The sequence below is a fragment of the Guillardia theta genome (assembly GCF_000315625.1).
Source record: "Guillardia theta CCMP2712 unplaced genomic scaffold GUITHscaffold_16, whole genome shotgun sequence".
NCBI lineage: Eukaryota > Cryptophyceae > Pyrenomonadales > Geminigeraceae > Guillardia > Guillardia theta.
Genome location: NW_005434658.1, coordinates 727,509 through 746,865, shown reverse-complemented (window position 1 = coordinate 746,865; position 19,357 = coordinate 727,509). Strand labels below are relative to the sequence as shown.

The 19,357-nt window shown below is 52.5% G+C and overlaps 6 protein-coding genes across 6 annotated transcripts; 3 read left to right on the top strand and 3 right to left on the bottom strand.

The window, feature by feature from the left end:
- Positions 1-2,875: 2,875 nt before the first annotated feature.
- Positions 2,876-3,599, top strand: GUITHDRAFT_135684 (hypothetical protein; the record flags this gene model as incomplete). Its single annotated transcript, XM_005836931.1, has 5 exons — positions 2,876-2,980; positions 3,027-3,142; positions 3,194-3,308; positions 3,355-3,457; positions 3,505-3,599. The coding sequence occupies 5 exons, from the start codon at positions 2,876-2,878 to the stop codon at positions 3,597-3,599; spliced, it is 534 nt and encodes a 177-aa protein (XP_005836988.1).
- A 188-nt stretch (positions 3,600-3,787) lies between these two features.
- On the bottom strand, positions 3,788-5,262 carry GUITHDRAFT_104405 (hypothetical protein; the record flags this gene model as incomplete). Its single annotated transcript, XM_005836930.1, has 3 exons — positions 3,788-3,947; positions 4,005-5,119; positions 5,173-5,262. 3 exons carry the CDS (start codon positions 5,260-5,262, stop codon positions 3,788-3,790), a joined length of 1,365 nt encoding a protein of 454 aa, XP_005836987.1.
- Positions 5,263-6,500: 1,238 nt separating this feature from the next.
- GUITHDRAFT_85562 (hypothetical protein) lies at positions 6,501-7,723 on the top strand. The gene is made up of 4 exons (XM_005836929.1): positions 6,501-6,905; positions 7,016-7,071; positions 7,120-7,269; positions 7,321-7,723. Exons 1-4 carry the CDS (start codon positions 6,701-6,703, stop codon positions 7,447-7,449), a joined length of 540 nt encoding a protein of 179 aa, XP_005836986.1. The 5' UTR covers positions 6,501-6,700; the 3' UTR covers positions 7,450-7,723.
- GUITHDRAFT_104403 (hypothetical protein) lies at positions 7,669-8,975 on the bottom strand (the record flags this gene model as incomplete). Its single annotated transcript, XM_005836928.1, has 3 exons — positions 7,669-7,855; positions 7,904-8,794; positions 8,845-8,975. The coding sequence occupies 3 exons, from the start codon at positions 8,973-8,975 to the stop codon at positions 7,669-7,671; spliced, it is 1,209 nt and encodes a 402-aa protein (XP_005836985.1).
- An 856-nt stretch (positions 8,976-9,831) lies between these two features.
- GUITHDRAFT_93168 (hypothetical protein) lies at positions 9,832-12,106 on the bottom strand. Its single transcript, XM_005836927.1, has 7 exons — positions 12,052-12,106; positions 11,974-12,003; positions 11,225-11,924; positions 11,073-11,172; positions 10,953-11,024; positions 10,789-10,906; positions 9,832-10,736 (listed from the first exon to the last, which is right to left on the bottom strand). Exons 3-7 carry the CDS (start codon positions 11,813-11,815, stop codon positions 10,454-10,456), a joined length of 1,164 nt encoding a protein of 387 aa, XP_005836984.1. The 5' UTR covers positions 11,816-11,924; positions 11,974-12,003; positions 12,052-12,106; the 3' UTR covers positions 9,832-10,453.
- A 2,856-nt stretch (positions 12,107-14,962) lies between these two features.
- On the top strand, positions 14,963-17,398 carry GUITHDRAFT_104401 (hypothetical protein; the record flags this gene model as incomplete). Its single annotated transcript, XM_005836926.1, has 14 exons — positions 14,963-15,433; positions 15,486-15,582; positions 15,631-15,693; positions 15,746-15,840; positions 15,896-15,999; positions 16,049-16,134; positions 16,182-16,306; positions 16,357-16,413; positions 16,465-16,587; positions 16,642-16,713; positions 16,767-16,843; positions 16,892-16,998; positions 17,045-17,138; positions 17,341-17,398. 14 exons carry the CDS (start codon positions 14,963-14,965, stop codon positions 17,396-17,398), a joined length of 1,629 nt encoding a protein of 542 aa, XP_005836983.1.
- Between the last annotated feature and the right edge of the window lie 1,959 nt (positions 17,399-19,357).

The following is a 19,357-nucleotide window of genomic DNA, read 5'->3' as shown; positions in this document are numbered from 1 at the left end:
CCCTCATCCTTATCACGACCTGCAAGGCAGAGTTGGAAACAGAGATCAGAGGCTGTCCTGAAGGGGATCACAGGATAGAAGAATCGCGGATCCGCCGAGTTTGAGTACTCCCACCCGTTGCAGAATATGTAAGAGCCTGTCCATTCAGCGGTGTCCTCTTTCCCTTTATGCCTGTAGTTTCCATGCCTGCAGTTGATGACGGGTCAAAAGCAAGTCAGCACGTCTCAGCCCACACCTTCTTGTCCTCACGAGGTCAAGGACTCCTTTGGGGTGATGCGGCAACCAGCTACCATACAGAAGGCACCTGAGGACAAGGTCGTGACTGGCCATGTTCGAACAGTTCATATCTTCCTTAACTCTTATTATCATCTATTCGAGGTTTCTACTTCAACATAAGGCTGGATTTTGCTGAAGATGATGTTCGTGCTCCTGCCTATGACCTCTCCCTTCTCTGCCCTCCTCTTTTCCCCTCTACGTCTATCTGCTCTGCCCTCCCCTCTCTCCTCTGCTCTGCTCTATTCCCCACTCCTCTACTCCTCTCTGCTCTCTTCTCGCCCTGCTCTCCTCTCCCTCCCCTGCATTCCTCCATTCTCCTCTGCCCGCCTCTCCCTCATCTGCATTCTCCCTGCCCATCCCTGCCATTGTCATTCAATAGCATCAGATGTTCGTGCTGCAGCAGCCAACTCGTTCCTCCTCTCCCTCTCTCGGCTTCCGCACCTGAGCGCCTCCATCGCATGAATAGCTAGAAGTTTGAAAGTCCAAAAAAACAAAGTTTGAACAAGGAGGAAACTTTCAAACTTTCGTTTTTTAAAGAATTTCAAGTCCTGTGAACAGAAGAGACGGAAGGGTGTAGAGCAGGTGTGAAGGGCAACTTGGGCTCGGAAATGGAGGGGGGAAGGTGAGTAGGAGACAGGGAGTCTAGGAAGAGAGAGACAGATAGTGGGACGAGGAAGGGAGGTTTGAAGAGAGAAAGGCGGCGAAATGGAGGAGTAAGAGGAGAGAAGTAGCGAAGTGAAGGAGTAAGAGGGAGAGGAGAGGAGGTGGGGAGGAAGTCAAGATGATGTACCATGATGTTACGGGGCTGTGGCATCCAAGATGAGCGCGGAGGGTGAGGAGACCAACCGGCGCATGCGATCCACGTGTGATGGACCGGAAATGCCATGTGCAGCAGCAGATTTGTCCATATCCACAGAATGCCGCCAGCTGTTGCGAGACTGGCCGTCGGATATCACGTGGTGCGAGACTGAGCCGAATACGACCAAGACGTACAATGAGCAACGGCAGAGTGGTGCGTGAGGTGGATGCTTGCGATGTTTCTGACTCTCCTCAAGCTTCCATGGCTCTGAGGAGCCTCAAGAAAGCGCGCAAGAGAATCAAGAATACAGATCATGTGAGCTGTGCTGCAGTTGCTCCCTTCTCCCTCCTCCTCTCCTTGCTCTCCCCTCCCTCCTTTCTCTCTTCTGTCTCGTGCGTTCTCTCTCTCTCCTCGTTCTCCTCCCTCCTCTCTATCTGTCCTCGTTCTCCCCTTCCCCACTTGCCCTTCTCCCCTCCCCTCCCCGTCTCCCTGCATTGTGTAAGCAAATCTTGTAATCTCCAGCTCTCTCGTTCAAACAGGCCTTGCGACGTGTAGCTACTGAGCTGAACAAACAGCTTCGAAGGCTGAAGGTCTGCGGCATGACATTGCAAGGAGGTGAATGTGAGTCACGTGTTGTCGTGCAGGAAGAGGAATTCTTGCTCGGTGACGAGAGCCCTTTGCGCTCATCGGTGCATCCTGCCATGTCCTTCACATCGACGAGGACGATGGTGCAACCCGGGAGCACGACTGAGGCGCATCCACACAATTCGTCGATAGAGAAACGAGAGAAGCACTCTCAAGGCTAGATCATCGGATGATCACGGTTGTTCATACACCCGACCGTTCACGATTGTCAAACTGCAGTTGCGTCACCAGATGATGCCATGGATATGAACTTGTATTCCACTTGAGCGGCTCGCGGCTGAGACGCTGAGCTCCGGACTGGACTACTCCCGTCCGAGTGTGAACTTGCTTCCCAGAATCGGACTGCCACCGGATTCAACCGTGATTTCACGTGGGTCACCTCCTCCGCCACCGCGGCGAGCGACTCACGCTGAGTCAGCCGGGCCATCACTGTGACTTATGCCACAACTGGCACTGCTAAACTTCGGAAGTTGGCAACTTGGCTTGAACGTCGGAAGGCCGCGGCCAGCGGCTACTGAGTCCGACGGTCGTGAGCCCGGCGGCGGGCTAAGTTTTGGAAGCCCAGTGTTCGGACGGCGTGCCAGAGTCCGTCTCCGAGACTCTCCGGGGCCCCGCGGCCGGCCGGGGGGCAAACTTGATTGAAAGCGGCCAACGGTTTATTACTTATTACCGTTCACCGCCGCCGGCAGCCAGGCCGGGCCCCGCGGCCGGGGCGCGCCAGTGCGGCGACCCCGCGGCGACTCAGCGTGACTCGGCCCGGAGTCCGTCCGCCGATGCCCAGCCTGTGACCGTCTCCGGGACCGTGACCGTCACTCCGGGAGCCTGATCAAACCCGGTGACCGGCCCGGCGTACTAGCTGAGGGCCTAGTAGGCTACTACCCGGCCGCCCGGCCGGCCGCGGGCCGCGCCGCTCAGCTACGGTCCGATGATCAGGATCCCGTGTCGGGCCCGCCTCATCGTAGTCAAGGAATGGCAGGGTGCACGTAGAGACTAGCAGCGAAGTAGGAAGGAGCTGTTGCGCCAGGGATGTGGGAGGAGAAGATGGGGGTTGTGCTAGTTTGAGCACTTGGTATTGATTGTTTCTGACGTTTGTGACTAGTGAACAAGAGGATGGCCCATATACCATAGATAAGCAGAACCTGAAAACAGCCAACGATGCAAGGAGAAAAGGATTCCGAGTACTTACAAGGATCCCAAGGGACAAAGTTCAGCGTTGGAGCATTTTTGTATGGAGCTCACAACATCAGTCTAGGAGCAAAGGTTGTGCTGTGCGCTCAACGAGCAATAGGTGATATTTCTCTTTCAGACTGTAATAGAATCGGACACTATCCTGAGGGGAGACATGGCGAAGATCAAGATCGGCCGTCACTGCGTCATCAAGCCACATGCTGTCCTCCGACCGTCCTTCAAGAAATCGAAATCGTAAGGACATGTCCTGCTCATGGCTGGGCCTTGGCTGATATGGAATGCAAGAGGCTCGAGCTTCTTCCCGATGACGATAGGAAACAACACTAGCATCGGGCGAGGTAGCGTCGTGGAGGCCTTGAAGGTTGGTTCCTGTGTTGACATCGGTGCTAACTGCATCATTGTAAGGTTCGTTCAGTCAAGAAGCGGATACTGATGGTTGGTGTTAGGGAAAGAGAGCGATCCTTAGCGACTGCTGCAAAATCGACGACGGGACTGTGATCCCTCCCGATACTGTAGTCCCTCCCTTCGCCCGCATGCGGGGAATACCAGGTGGAGTTATCAGTACTGCATCCTGTTCCTGCTGAGGGAGACGGCAGGTCATATTTACGATGAACTCCCTGAGACATTCGAGGGTATGATGCACCAGGCTACGTTCGAGTACATCTTTGAAGTATCGAAGAGATCGGACTAGAGATGTACCCCGCACACAAAGACGCCCACATCGTCGACACACGCATGTTAGACACTTTAATACAGAGAATTCTATGAAACATGTTGGAATTCAAAACAAAGTTACCATCTTGACACCGTAGCGATGCCGTCAGTGTAAAGCCCCGGCAGTTGCCAAAACAAAGTAGAAAAAATATACAGATATTCCCATTAGATTGTCCGTTGTGTATCCCATGGACTTTTGTTGGCAGGGAGAAAATCGAGATGGAGATGCTGAGTGAGTGTGAAGAGAAGGGATGGAGGAATGGGCGAGGAGATAGCAGTTTTGTTCAGCAGATGATCTTTCTTTGCTAGTGCACTTTCCGTCTCACTGGTATCAAAACGCATCAGATGTGATGTCAAAAGGAGATATTCACAAATTACTGACCTTGAGAAAGAAGAATGCGAGCTTTGCGATGATGAGTGCTCCCTTTCCATCCGCAGTTTAGCCTTCTCCTTCTTCAATTCCAACTCCTCCAGTTGGTCATAGCTGTCTTTTGCCGCAACCAGCTGCTCCACTTCCGAAGAGTGACCTTGAGATTTCCTCTTCTTCGAGTCGCTTGATCCGTTTGCGATCTTCTCCAACTCAGTTCGCTCTTCATCATATTTCTCATCTGAAGACTCCTCTGCAGTGTGACTCTTCTTTTTGTCCATGTCATTGCTGTACTTGTCAATTTTGGCTTGCAAACGACGGATCAAAAGCATATGCGCTTTATACGCCTTTCGCTCTTTTTGCGCACGAAGGTGGAGAGCATCGGGGACCTTGAGATCCTTCACAACCTTCTCAGTGATCTTGTTTGCTGCAGCTTTGAGTTTTTCTCCTCGCTTTGCCAAAGAGACAGCATTTTCAGCGACAGATTCGGCCTGCTTGGCAATCTCCACACTCTTCGCTCTCAAGTGTGCATAACCTCGTTGCCCTCCAAGCTCAGCGTCAGCTGTTTTGCTCTCCAGCTTCTTCAGGAGTTTGCCATCATCTTCCATTCTTGCCTTCGCTTTCTTTGAAATGCTCACAAGATGGTCAACTTTCTTTCGCAGCGCAGAGTCATTCGGGTGTTCCGAGAGTTTTGCTACCTCGCTAGCCACAGCCAACTCAGCCCTTCTATACTCCTTATGATCATGTCCTGCCAGCTTCGTAGCCATCTCGATCGGATGTTCTTGTGCAACAAATTTGCGACGCGCGGCATCACTTTCATCCTTGAGCCTCTGCGCTCGCTTCCTCATCTTTGAGGCTCTTTCAACATCTTCTTGAGCCAAGTCTTCATCTTGTGACGAAAGCAACTCATCATCTTTGGCTTTCTCCAGTTTCTTCTTCAGGCCAGTCTCCTGCTTTCGTACAGTCTTGTCCCAATTTGCCGCTTTGGATCTCTCGTCCTCTGCTTGTTTCCTCAATTGCTTTATCTTCTCCTTCATCGATTTCACATCGTCGCTGCTTTCTTTGGTCACTGCTGACAAATCCATGAGCATTTGATCAATGCGCGAAGACTGAAGAAGGCTAAGCTTGTCCTGCAAGCTTCAAACTCAGCAGAAACCAGATCGTAATCAACAATCACAAGAACCTCTTTCGTTCTCATGTCGATTCCCCGTGTTGAAAGCGCAATGCACCCAACAATAAGGACCAACGCAGACAGGAGTGTCCAGGTTTTCATTGCTCTGTGCCAAAACCCCTTCGCCATACTCCCCTAGATCAAATCATGCGTCAGCACCACCAAATTGCTCTCGATGACGCGCTCCATAAAGCAGCCCAAGATGGTGAAAACGAGAAGTAGAGGCAGAGCGGAACCAAGAGAAGCAGTCGTTGAGAGTCAAAGCACAACAAACATCAGAAACATGACGATTATGTACAGAACGATCACAATGACGAGTTGAGCCGAGACTTCTATGATGACTCAATGCTCATGCGCTCTTTACCTCTTTCAAGGCACTCGCCCCCTCCGCCATACTGCGCCGCCCGTTCTATATCGGGACTCTTGTTCCATTTCAAAGTATTTGTCAAGAGTTCAATTTTCTTCGAATACAATTGAATATGCTGGAAATATTCTGATTTTTTATTTTGATTATAATCGACATATTGGTACAAACATTTATTATCTAAGACTTGAAAAAAAATTATAGTGTTCTGGTACAATCTTAACAAAACCTTTATAAAGTTCTGTACATTGGTATCAAATGAAAATGTTGTACAGATTTTGAAAATCTGAGACGATTATTCTTTCTGCACAAATTGGACCCAGAGCGCTCGATGGTCGGGAGGCTAGGAGGTAGGGGTGGGTACAGTGGTCTGGATGAAAGCGTTGGATTCTTTGAACTTTAACGGAGGGGTAGGGTACTATACCCCCAGTGACTCACATGTACCCCTGGCCAGCCTCGAATGTACCTACCCTAGAGATCTTTTTGTTACGAATGATAATTGAACCCCTCTGGTCTACCAAGAACTTTTATTCAATGTCCTACCCCACCCCCTATTTCTCCTTCTCATGCAAGCACTTTAAAACCGACAAGTCAAATCCGAGGGTCATCTACCCCTACCTGACGTCAACCACCCCTTGAGGAGGTGTCCACCCCTTGCTACAGACTACCCTACCCCTCTGATTAGTCCCTGATCAACCGCCAACGAATAATCGCTACCACCCCCGCAAGCACCCCTGGTGGGGCATTTGACTTGCCTATACCCCTCCCTCTCATCCACAGGGAACACTACCCGTACTCTCATGACCCCTGCCATGACCGAACTTTACCCACCTTTCCCGGCACACCCAAGGCATAAGAATGACCCACCCCAGATCCTCGGCTTGCCACATACGCTACCCCTTGGTACAAGTACCCCTTCATTCTAGTTGAACTACCCCCTCTCAATTCAAATCGCATCGCCGCCGCAGCTTTTGCTGCCCTGTCCTCTCTTTCCCCTTTGTTACCGTTCCTGCTTCCCCCTCCCTCCCTTCCCCCTTGCTGTCCTTCCCACAGTCTCCCGTGACATTTCCTCCTCGCTCCCCCTTATTCAAGTTCGCTGCTCGCGTACTTGCTTGTGTCAGATCGACCTAAGGGAGAACACCAACAGTTTTACGTTCCCAACTTACATAGCACAGAATGGGTCTTCTCACGTTGCTTAGGAAGCTAAAGAAGTCGGAAAAGGAGTTCCGCATTCTTGTCCTTGGTCTGGATAATGCGGGAAAGACCACGGCACTCAAGAAGCTAGCCGACGAGGATATCACCCACACCATGCCAACCCAGGGCTTCAACATCAAGTCTGTTATCCATGAGGGATTTAAGTTGAATGTTTGGGATATTGGAGGTATTCTTCATCTCATTACTTTGATTTGCCATCTCATTGCTTGATTTGCCTGTCTGCACTGAGATAGCTTCATTTTGACCACGTTCAGTCTGACCAATGGCGGTTATCAGGTCAGAAGACCATTCGTCCTTACTGGAGGAATTATTTCGATCAGACTGATGCACTGGTATGGAAATCAGGCTGGTGAGCCATCGTATGTCTAATACTAGTGCAGGTCTTCGTTATCGATTGCTCTGACCACAGAAGAATGGACGAGACGGGTGTTGAGCTCAACCAGCTCTTGGATGAGGAGAAGCTCGCTGGTGTTCCCCTGCTCATTTTTGCGAACAAGCAGGACTTGATGAACGCAATGGGACCAGATGAGGTGTGTCCATGGCCGAATGATTTTTGACTGTGCGACTGAATTTGTTGCCAGGTGACTGAGGTTCTCGGCCTCACCAACATCAGGGATCGTGCTTGGCACATCCAGCCATGCTCTGCCAAGACCGGTGAGGGGCTGCAGGGAGGCATGGAGTGGCTTGTAAAGAACATCAACAAGTCGTAATGCTCATGTGCTTGTTGGACATTTTTCGTTCTTCATGTACCCGAATTCTTTGAATAATTTGATAATCGCGTGAATTCCCCGAAAACAGAACCATCGCACACTTGTATTTCTTTCTGTCTGGACAACATCTCAATACAGGTAGGGAGACCCAAGATTATGATGTCGGGTACTCACTCTCCACGTTGCAAATTAAACACATGAGGAATTGGCCCAAGCTCCTTATGCCGATGTCTTAATGGCCTCACATCCTTTGCCTGAGGCCGACACATTCTTTAGAGCTTGCCATTCCTCTCTCCTCCTGATCGACTCTTCACGAGTGGGAGGAATCTCAAAGGGTTCCTCCTCGCCATTGAAGGCTGGCTTGTTCAAGAGGCCCAGTGCCGTGAACATCTCAGCATCAGAATCCCTGGAACGAGTAAGGCAACTAGAGGACATCGGTGATCGCATTTCTAACCTCTCGGCGTTGGGGGTAGTGAGCAACTTGTCTCCTGCAAAGATGCTATTTGCTCCAGCCATGAAGCAGAGTGCTTGCTCAGCGATGGAAAGGTCCATCCTCCCTGCTGACAGCCTGACCATGGACTTGGGCATGATGATCCTGGCGGTGGCAACACACCTGACCATCTCCAAACCCGTTGGTCCTTTAATGTCTTTCTTGGCCAGCGGAGTTCCTTCAACCGGCACAAGGGCGTTGATGGGAACTGACTCGGGGTGCTCTGGAAGAGTAGCAAGCATGTGGAGCAAGCCGACTCTGTCCAGCTCCTTCTCTCCCATGCCAATGATTCCTCCGCTGCAGACACTAATGCCAGCGTCTCTGACCTTCTGGAGAGTGTCGAGGCGGTCATCGTAAGTTCTGGAGCTGGTGATCTCGGAGTAGTACTCCCTACTCGTATCGAGGTTGTGATTGTAGCAGCTCAGGCCTGCATGCTTCAGCTGCTTCGCTTGATCCTCCGTCAGCATCCCGAGAGTGGTGCAAACCTCCATTCCAAGAGACCGAACTTTGGATACCATGTCCAGCACGCGCTCAAACTGCTTCGGCCCAACTTGCGAGGGGCCTCTCCATGCAGCCCCCATGCAGAAACGAGAGCTTCCTGCTGCCTTGGCATCGAGGGCAGCCTGAAACACGTCATCGAGCTCGAGAAGCTTCTCTGCCTTCATCTTGGTGTCTTTGCTCCAGCTGCTGCTCTGACTGCAATAGGAGCATGTCTCGATGCAACCTCCTGTCTTGATCGAGAGAAGCGTGGCCTGCTGCACCTCACGGGGGTTGTGAAACTTCCTATGCACTGAAGCAGCGTCAAAAATCAAATTGATCAGGGGACGATTGTAGATCTCAGCAACTTCCTCCTTCCTGTAACCAAAGTTAGTCCTAAAAACAGAGAAGCTTTGGAGGGGTATTACGTCCAATCGTTTTTGATCTCTGGTTTTGATGACATCAAACGGACTTGCGACAAGCACATCTGGTGTTTGACGAGGCCACGGCAGGCAAGAAATGCCCTCTGTGAAAGCTTGTTTGTGTTCCAGGCAAACATGGTGACAAAAAACGATGGACAAGATTTCGCTCAGAACAGAATATGGTGGATAAATTCAGCAGGATCAAGTTCAGCCAGAGGAGGAGGTGGAAGAGGGAGGAGGGAGGAGGAGAGAGGAGGAGAGATGAGGAGGAGGTCAACAATAAGAGAAGGGAGGGTCTTGGGGATGGGACGGAAAGTCACGAACGGAGGACGGCACAAGAGGAGCAGGAAAAGGGGCGGGCAGGGTAGCGAATCCTTTCCTAGGGGTGAACAAGGTTCCAACAGGGGTAGGGGGTCGTATGTACCTGAAAAGGAGGTGATAGGACCATGTTTGAAAGGTGGTGTGCTACACCTCCTCGTTTTTCCTATTGCTGGACTTATGAAATAGTCTTACTTGACAGCCATGAGAAAAGCTTCCAGCAAGGGGGTACCGTGTGGATCGGTCAGGTACATGTCCTGTAAATAGAGGGGGTAAGGGATGAGAAAATGGGGGGGTAGGGTAGTGGTTTATCGGCCCCCAGTCCGCTTACATGAGGCCCCGGTGAAACATCGAGGAGACTCCTGGCCGAGTTTCACTCAGACTCGTTGCCGGCACTGCCGAGGCCCGGGCCCGGGCCGGCCCGGGGCCCGAACTCGCTCGGAAGTCACGGTACGGTCTGACTCTGTGGCACGGTCTGGAACTTGGAAGCGCAAGCAGCGCTACCGGGTCACAGGGCTGCGTCAGTGACACGGAAGCAGTGTCGGAATCGTATGGACAGAGAAATCTAACGGTTGGGAGTGAGTGATGACCGTCGTCACTGAATATTACTGGACACTTCCGAAGTTCCGTCAGCGTCAGAACGGTCACTCGCCGGAAGTTTCATCACAACCAGATACGAACAAATCAGCAATGTAATAAACGATGATAAACAATTCTGAAAGACCTAGAGAACACCCCTAGACGTATCAATTTGACAGATTGAAAGACGATCACCATTCCAATAGTCGTCGAAAGAAAACAATTGCAACACGATCGTTTCTTTTCACAACCTCCGCATCAAATCAATCCATGCAACGAAAAATATTGTGATAATCTTTCCACAGAAAATCACTGCAACAGCCATGCTCCATCCAGTTAAGCCCGCTCAGGTCAGCAATTTCTTGAGAGCCAACGATCCTTGTTAGTTATACCTGCCGAGGATCCAGCCCAGCTTTAGTACCATCAACAAACTCCTGTTTCCATTTGTTTTTGTTTTTTTCTGAGATTTTGAGATAAGATTTTCTGGTCATATAGCACATGTTTGACGATCCTGTGAATCCGCTCACTCATATACTCCAGTTCAGTAACGACCACACTAAACCTAGAGACATCTGAGCCTGACTGTGTGTTTAGGTCGAAGCCTCAGCAGCTGGACGGTTCCCATTTGCCATCTGTGCATAAGAAAGCTTCTTGGGCTGAGCAGGAGCTGGAGCAGCAGGAGCTGGCGCAGGAGCCGGAGCGTCTCCGTTGGCAGGTTTCACGGCTGGGGCCTCCTTGGGAGTCGCCTTTGGTGGGGGAGACTTGTCCTTGCTCTCAGTCTTGTCATTGGATGGAACAGTATTGTTGGATGCCTCGTTATGTCCATTCTTGTTTCAGCATGCTTGGTCTGGTTGTTGAAGTCATCAGCGGTCTTGTCGCACTCCATCTTCAGGTCGCGAGTCTCGAGGAATGGAGACTCCTTATCCTTGATGGCCCCATCGACTTTGGTATCACGGATTATGTCAACGATCTCGTCCTTGCTGTAAGATTTATAAGGTTTGCTGCGAACACCAACATGTCAGAAAAATACATTTCCTGACAAAAACAGCGCACCTGTAACCGGTCGCCTTCTTCGATGAGCCCTCGAGCTTAGGGAAATCAGCAAGATTGATGGGCGCTTGCTGTGCAAGCTCCTTCTTCTCAGTTTGGTTATGGCCTTCCCTTCCTTCTGCTTGTTCTTGTTAGGACGCTAGGGAGCAACCCAAAACCAATCTTACGTTGATGCTTATTGTTACGACCCTTGCCCTTGTTCCTCTTACCACCGTTCCTTCCGTTCCCATCAACTCCATCTGAGCAACCTTTGTTACTCCTGAACAAAGCTCTGGCATCGTCCTTACCACGTCCCTGACGCATAAATCCCTGATCCTGAGGGTAAGGAAAATAAGCTCCGTTTGAGTTGACGTAAGTCGGCCCATAATACACATTAGGCACTCCCCCCTGACAGAGTTCGACCCGTCAACGCAGATGGTATCATGTATTGGATTTTCACCTTGGGAGGCGATCCAGGAGCAAGGCTCTTAAGCAAGCTCTCGCTCTTGATCGCGCATGAAATCGATTTGCCCTCCCATTTCAAACCCTTGGCGAGTTCGAGCGCAGACTTGGTGCATTCCTCAGTCTCATACGAAACAAACCAGTTATCGCCGACATCAGACCTCACGTTCACAATCTTCGGCCATTTGTCACCAGTGATCAAAGCACGAACTGCATCCTCAGAGGCCGAGGTGGGAATGTTACGCAGGATAAGTGTTGTCCTCGCGTTCAGGGCAACAGGCTTGATCTTCTGCTTTCCAGTATCTACAACAACCTTGTCGGAGTCCTTAACCGATTCAAGAATCAAGGCGCTGTCCTCCGTCAAGTGCTTCACCTTCTGAAAATCTGCAATGACTGCAAGATCAACAAAATAGTGCGCGTCCATTTTGCTGACCAAAAACGTGTCCTGGCAGAGATTCTCCCGTGAAAAATAATATTCAACTTGCTTCTTAATCGCTTCCTTCAGTTCCTCGCCTTCAAGTTTCTTGGTAGCGGCATTCTTAGCATCTTGAGCGCCGTTTTGAGGTTGAGCTTCTTTGCTAGTGGCCATCGTTATGAAGTTGGTCTTAGACAGATATTCAAGTTTGATTGCGAAGGAACGAGTGGAGGCTAGGGTAGATCTCCGGAGTTTCGGTACCTACACCAAGCAAGAAGATACTCTGGAATTACAAACTGTTAGATGAAGAATTTCTGATCAAGGAAAACAACCAGTCAAGCTGAGTAGTGCCAAGAAATTTGCTGCTTTCAAAAATCAGAACATGTTCATCAAGGGAAAGAATCATGCACCTGGTTTCGAGTTTGAACTGAATGTGACTTAGGGGTCGATTCGGGCTCGCTTTCTGTAACAAGAAATCCACATCAGTGGTGTGTTGCAACAAATCTGATAGTAGAATGTAATCCACAAAACAGTTGTGCTCAACGATGGGCAACAAGGGAGCAACCCACAGGTTTCATGTCACAGGGTGTCAAGATCTAAGGATGAAAGCTCTGCTCAACAACATTCCTTGAATCATCATGATTGGATCATAACAAAATTCGATTACAGATCATGTGTGAACGACAACAGAGCACAAGCACAAGAACCTCCTGCGAATCTGTGTCTATCTCTCTTCTCGAAAACAGGCAATACAACACCAATACATCCTGGCACGTAGACACTGCAACCTTCGAACCTTGTTCCGGATGTCAAATACTCCCATTGACATCAAGCTCTTGCTCCACACTATCACGCAAAATCTTGACCTGACCCCATTTACGAAGCTCCAGCTTGATTGCTTGTTCGGAACAAACATCTCCAACCTCATCACTATCGCATGCTGCCTCCTACCATGTGCTTGACAAACGTATCCTCTTATCATTGTACGTGTTGTTCATGAAACAAAACTCTGCATCAAGTCCTCTATCATCGTCATCCAACTTCGTTCACGCCATGAGGAGTGCAGCCGCGGGCGCGTGCGGTGGCAAAACGCAGTACCCCTACCCCCCAAAACTCTACCCCCTACCCCAGCTTTTTCATCCCTACCCTCGAAATCATAATTCCCACCCCTACAGTTGAAATCAGTCGGCCTAGCTAGTTTCAGTACCCCCTACCCCTAGTTTACTAATTTCAAAAATGCTGGATACTTTTGTAAAAACACTTCCAAATTGTGCAAGGACCCCTCAGCTTTGCATCAAGTCACCCTTGTAATCTAATGCACTGCCCCATCACTTTTGAACTTATCTAATAGGTTTTAGTATTACACGCCGAAATCCTGAAGTCTGAGTCCCCCACCCCCGTATTCTACATTTTCAGGCCCCCACCCTACCTTACCCCGGGCTACTTCAATAGCAGTACCCAACATTTTCCTCCCGTTTCGCACCCCTACCCCTATTGTAGCACCCATGACCCCATCCAGTCCCCCTATGTCACCCCTGTACCCCTACCCCCTGAGATAATTCTATTACATCTCCACCCAATGTGTTCTCAACACCCACCCCCTGGATCACCCCCACCCCCTCAGCGACTGTCTCTTCACTAAATACAACCTACCCTACTGAAACCAATGAGTTCTCTTTGGACCCCCTCCTTCAACACCCTTGATAGACGTATGCTCTCCCTGGACCTCGAGGTGCCAGGACCCCAACCATATCGCGTGATGTTCGGAGGAGAGTAGGGTGCTCGGAAAGAAACCAAGTTGGCGTTAATAACTCTGCCGATGGGTATTGACCGGAACGGTACCTGGTGGAATGGTTGGTGACAGGGACTGGTATGTCTGATTCAACATTTATGTGCCAATTAGAAATTATTCTCAATCGGAAGTAGGGGTAGGTGCATGTTGTTCAAGGTCGTCTGCCATGGGGTGGTACCTGTTTCATAGATGGTGGAGAGGGCGCCAAGTTGCAAAGGAATGAAAGTCTCCCTTGCCCTGAAATATTTTCTATTTCCGGAGGCGAACGGAACGCAATGGTATCCCCGATGACCCTCCGAAGAATGGGTGGGGGTGGGACTGGTCTAAGTTTTCTTCCGGGTAGGGGTAGTATACGTTAGTGACCAGGGGTGGCTATGATCGACACCTCGGGGTGTCAATGAAGGGCAGGGTAGTGGGGGTGGGGGTGGTGGAAATTTTCGTGTGATTTTTTTGTTATCGAGGGAAGAAAAGGGGCATTGAGAGAAAGTGGGAAATGAAATTCCAAAGATTGGGGGTGTTTTTGAACTTGAAAGAGGGGGTGTGAGAGGAAACATTTTCAATTTCTGCATCAACTTTTGAGAAACTGGTTTTGGAATGAGCGAAATCTCTCCAAAGAGAAACGTGCTGGCCTGCTCGGCCTCCAGTAAAGAGACCTTTTAGACGCGTAGGGGTGGAGAAGCTGATCGAGCGAATTGTGTGGGTAGGGGTCCAATTTTTTTTTGGTGGATTGGGGTGGGGGACCATAGGGTCTGCCAAGGGGTGGGCTGAGTTATTTTCGGACTTTTTCTTGAAACCTGGATGCGAGGGTACCTACCCCACGACATGTGCTCTGACTTGGGGTAGTCAAGGAGAAATCGAAGGTGGGGTACAGATGACCCCTGGTGTCCCGAAGGGTTGGCAGGAATGGACGCAAGAGGCAGGGGTGTACGAGGAGGTAGGGTGTGTATGTACCAAGTGATTGGGGTGTATAGCCAAGGGGTAGTGATGGAATGACCATCGGTAGGGTACTTTTGGTCTGTGAGAAGGGGGTACTGATGATCCTGTGTGAGTGGGGATGAGGTTCCAAGCGGTGACGCGTCAAAGTGGCCGGGAGGATCGTGCCCGCCTCGAAGCCTGAATCCACTACTAATTGTAATCAGTACTACAGCCCGCTCCGGCGGAGCGGCAAGGCCGGCCCGGCCCGGCCCGGGCCCGTGGGGCCGAGCCTGGCAGGGGCCATCACAATGGCCGCGGCCGCACGGGCCCGGGACTCTCAACTACGGCTGAGCCCGGCGGCCCGGTGACCGGGCCGCGGCCGCGCAGTGCGGTGTCGGTCACGGTGGCAGGCCCTGAGGTGAGGCGGTGACCGGGCCGCGCCTCAGTCACTGTCCGACGGTCGGTCACAGAGTCATCCCACATCCCGCCCGGCAGCTGCAGGCCGGTATGTAACGTGCTCTGAGTCTACGTAACGGTCTGCGAAGGGGCGTGGAATGGAGGCAGGCGGGGGCAGGGGAAGGAGGATGGGAGGGAGGAAGAGAACAGCAGCCTTGATGCTTGTCTTGCTTGCCTCCGTGTCATGTGCCATTTTGTTCCTCCGGTCCTCTGGGAGAAGAGAAGATGGAAGCGCACATGCGGTGGAGGAGTTGCTCAACGATTACACGGTGCCGCATGTAAACGATGTGCCGAACGACATGATCGACCACGGGATGGGCAGACAGTTTGCGTACTCAGAGGGGGATCAGGATGTTAGAGAGTACAACTTCATGCAAAACAAGATGAATCGTCTGCAGTCCATCATCGACTCAATCCATAACGGACCTGTGGGGGCACCTTTGCCACCACCACCTCCTCCTCCAGCGCCAGGGCCGCACTGTGGAGGGCCTGGTGGTCCCGAATGCCCTGGACCAAACCCTCGTGGAGAGGAAGTTCTGAGCTACTCCCAAAGGATCTATCGCCTACTCGGCGAGCTCCAGGTTCTGATCAACCGAGCAGCAAAGAGGCAATATCACCTGGAAGACGAGGTAAAGCTGAGTCAGGACGTGGAGTAGACCTGACGGTTCCTTGTCCTTGCAGGTTTCTGAGGCCAAGAAGCCGAGAGGTTCTCCTGGCTTCATCGGCCCTCCTGGGTACCCCGGCGAGTCAGGACCAGTTGGCCCGGAGGGTCCGCCAGGTAAGTCTGTTTCGATGCTTGCCTGGTCGCCTGCTGATCTAGGAGTAGGAGAGCCAGGAGCTCCAGGGATAGACGGCAAGCCAGGGATCCCTTCCAAGGTTGCTGGCCCAGGTCCTGTCCCCGCACTTGCTCTTTGCACGGAGGGCTGACGCGGTGAAAGCAGAGGGTCCGCCGGGAGTTCCAGGAAGCCCCGGGTTGGATGGAGTAGATGGGATCCCGAGCTACGAGCCAGGGCCTAAGGGGCCTCCGGGTGCCAAGGTGAGCTGGGATGAGGCCGATGATCTCAGTGAGCGCTCACGTCCTGTTGTGCCAGGGAGAGACTGGCCCTCCAGGACCTCCAGGGCTGCCAGGGAGGCAGGGGGCGGCAGGGCGAGATGGCCAGGATGGGATGCCAGGTCCCATCGGCGCCATGGGCAGGTTGACAGAGGAGGAGGAGTGAGGAGGGGAGGCTGAGAGCTGCTTATAGGGATGGAACTCCCGGATACAACGGCAAGGACGGAACTCCAGGAATGCCAGGACGAGAGGGAAAACCTGGACGACCTGGGCCAGACGGTGTGTCAGGACGGGCAGGTTGGTAAAGGAGGATGACGCCAGTGCAGGCTTCCAAGGGCCTCCCGGTAAACCGGCTCCAGCCTATGGTGCTCCCGGGATCTCAGGGCCTCCTGGTCCACGCGGGTATCCTGGTTCCCCCGGACCGCTGGGCAACATCGGAGCGCGAGGAGAGGTGAGTTGAAGGGGAGGGAGGCAAAGGTCCCTTGCTGACCCATGAGGCAGGTGGGGTACAGGGGCAGACCTGGACGAGACGGTCACAAGGGCTTGCCTGGGAAAGAGGTAGAGGAGGGACGAGAAGTTGAGCCGATGCAAGTGACGATTTTGGGGTAGGGAGTGATGGCTTTGCCTCTGGGGGAGATCAGGGTGTTTGGCGGGTCGACTCTGCCCACGGATCGATACTGCCACTTTCCCTTCTACTTCAACGATCAGATCTTCACGAGGTGCACAACTCAGGTGAGAGGAGCTGGGAAGTCGTAGGGGCATGGCGGGGGGGCTGATGGGTGACAGGGCCGAGATGCTCCATGGTGCTATGCCGACAAGGAGCAGACGAGATGGGGAAACTGCGAACAGTACATTGAGGTGAGGAGGGGGAGGAGGCTGACTCCTGCCATGTCTGACGGGGCTGTGAACAGGTGGAGGAAGGCGAGGAGGACGACAACGCGACATCCTGCAGCTTTCCCTTCCTGTACGAGGGCAAGATTTACGGAAGGTTGCCGTCCGTTGGACTCTCCTCACTCCTCGCTCAAACTTGACGCAGTTGTGTCGACGGCCCGACGCCCAACGGGACGCACGTGCCCGGCAACCTGTGGTGCTTCACCGACAGGGAGCAGACGACGTTTGCGTCATGCAAGGTGGAGGTGGCAGGTGCGTGACAGGCGCGCCCGATGATGGGAGGATGATGTTGAAGTAGGAGGGACGTCGTTACCTGGAGACACATGCAAGACTGCCTGCACGACGGATTATTCGGCAAGGCCATGGTGCTACACAGCTAACGACAAGTCAAGGTTGGAGAGGAGGAGGGGGGAGGAAAGAGAGGAGGAAGTAACATCGGTGGTGGTGGTGGCGTGGTTGGGGATGGAAGAAGCAGAAAATGGGTCGAAGCAGAGGAAGCAGAACCATATAAGGGAGGGAAGGAGGAGGTGGGAGGGAGACGGGGGAGGGAGGGAGGGTGGGAAGGACGAGAACACTTGTTGACGAGATGTACAGGTGGGGTGTCTGTCTCTTCAAGGAGAGGAGGGTGGACGGGTCGTGGGTTTACGTATAATCTTGAGAAGGGTGATGATAGAAACGACATGATGAGACTGGTCCTTTGGTCCTCACAGGAAGGAGAAAACTTTCAGGAAGACGGCGAAGGTCACTTCCTCTGCGTCCTCCTGCCCCACCCCACATTAGCACGAGCTCATTCTTCTCCTCCTCACTCGCCTCTTGCTCGACGTCGACGATTGCGATAGGAACCTGAACGCGCTTGTGATCTCCTCCCCCCGTCACCTCTCACTCTCACCTCCTCAATCTCCGACGCCTCCGCGTACTGCAGCCCCTCGAGTATCTTTGCGTGCTTGGCCCTCTGTTTCTCCTCCTCCAGCGGGAACGACGGATGCCTGCCCTCCTGCCCACCGGTCAGCCTCCCTCCCCCTCTTCCCTGTCTTACCTCCAACTCCACCTTTGTCCTTCTCATCGTCGCCTCCATCAGGCTGGAAGGGACCTCTCCTCCTGCACGTCCTCGTCATCCTCGGCAAGCAGAAAGGAAGCTCTTCCTTCATGCCGCATCTGCATGTTGACGGCGACGACTCGCTCGGCCCCCGACGTGAGGACGTAGAGCCTGCGAGCCTGCGGGTCTCCGTTGGTGCTGTCGAGGAGAAGGAGGCGCGTCTCCTCTCTCAGCTGCGCCAGCATCGCCTCGTGCGTCGCTTGCTTCGCCTTTGCCAGCGTGGCATCCGGACTGAATGAGAGAGTGAGACTAGATGGAGGGAGGGAGAAAATCGAGATGGAGATGCTGAGTGAGTGTGAAGAGAAGGGATGGAGGAATGGGCGAGGAGATAGCAGAGATGCTCAGCAGATGATCTTTCTTTGCTAGTGCACTTTCCGTCTCACTGGTATCAAAACGCATCAGATGTGATCTAAGGGGGGAGAGGAGAGAAAAAGGACAGTTGAGAGAGAGGAAACAGGAGGGAGAGGGAGAGAGGAGGAGAGGAGAGGAGAGAAACAGGAGGGATGGAGGAGGAGAGGGGGGAGGAGAGACAGGAAACAGGATGGAGAGGGAATGAGGAGGAGAGGAGAGACATGATATAAGGAGGAAGAGAAAATCACCGTGCTCTCTCTTGCGCAAACAGAGCATCTCGCTCGATGTGTCTCATAGTCTGCACGGGGAAGCTGCCCAAGCATTTTCTTGCCAGACTCGATTTGCCGATGCCTGAGGGCCCGATGGGCAAGATGAGAGTCTTCCTGCTCTTGCGAGTTACTTCCCATCCCTCCCCTCCCCTCCCCTCCCCTCCCCTTCCCTCCCCTTCCCTCCCCTTCCCTTCTCTTCCCTTCCCCTTTTCCCACCTTGCTCGGTCCAACTTGGCTACAGACGCCATAAATTCTGTTTGCGGGAAGAAGTCGAAAGATCGAAAGTTGGCAATACAGTAGTCAAAGTCGTCCACAAGATCGCAGAGATCTCTTGTCTGGTAAAGAGATGGAGGTGAGAACAAGACAGTAAGACAGCAACACAGACTCCAATCACATCATCGGCTTGCTCACCAGTGTTGGGTTGTTACAGGCGTCATACACGACAGTGCAGACATTCTTCTTCTTCTTCAGTGCAACGATCGTGTTTGCATGCAAGCCTCCTCGTCCCGCAGTCACTGCCACAACGATCGGACAATCGTCCGGAAGCTGTTCGAGCAAAATCACAGAAAGAGCAAACAGGCAAACAGGCAACGGAACACTTCCTCTTCCTCTCCAACTCTCTTTCTCCCAACCCCTCCCCTCTGTCCCCTCCCTCCCTGTTCCACCCTCTTCCTCCCTCCCTCCTTCACGCTCGCTCTCTTCCCCCAATTCTCCCACTCCCTTCCGTCCCCCCAGCTCCCACATCTCTTTCCTCCTTCCCCTCCATCGATCCGGGGGCCTCGCACCTGCATGATCGCTTCTCCGATCTTGTTCTTCTGCCGGACGAGGAGGTTGTCGTCTCCCGAGATCAAGCCGGGGATCTCCTTCAGGTTGATTTCCAGGTCTCTGTGAGCCA

Bases quoted from the DNA above. Each gene is read 5' to 3' on its own strand.
- GUITHDRAFT_85562 (XM_005836929.1), top strand. From the start codon at position 6,701: ATGGGTCTTCTCACGTTGCTTAGGAAGCTAAAGAAGTCGGAAAAGGAG. The intron at 6,906-7,015 runs GTATTCTTCATC...GGCGGTTATCAG, and splicing joins GAATGTTTGGGATATTGGAG to GTCAGAAGACCATTCGTCCT. The intron at 7,270-7,320 runs GTGTGTCCATGG...ATTTGTTGCCAG, and splicing joins ACGCAATGGGACCAGATGAG to GTGACTGAGGTTCTCGGCCT.
- GUITHDRAFT_93168 (XM_005836927.1), bottom strand. From the start codon at position 11,815: ATGGCCACTAGCAAAGAAGCTCAACCTCAAAACGGCGCTCAAGATGCT. The intron at 11,025-11,072 runs GTAAGGACGATG...AAGGTTGCTCAG, and splicing joins ATTTATGCGTCAGGGACGTG to ATGGAGTTGATGGGAACGGA. The intron at 10,907-10,952 runs GTAAGATTGGTT...AACAAGAACAAG, and splicing joins TCGTAACAATAAGCATCAAC to CAGAAGGAAGGGAAGGCCAT.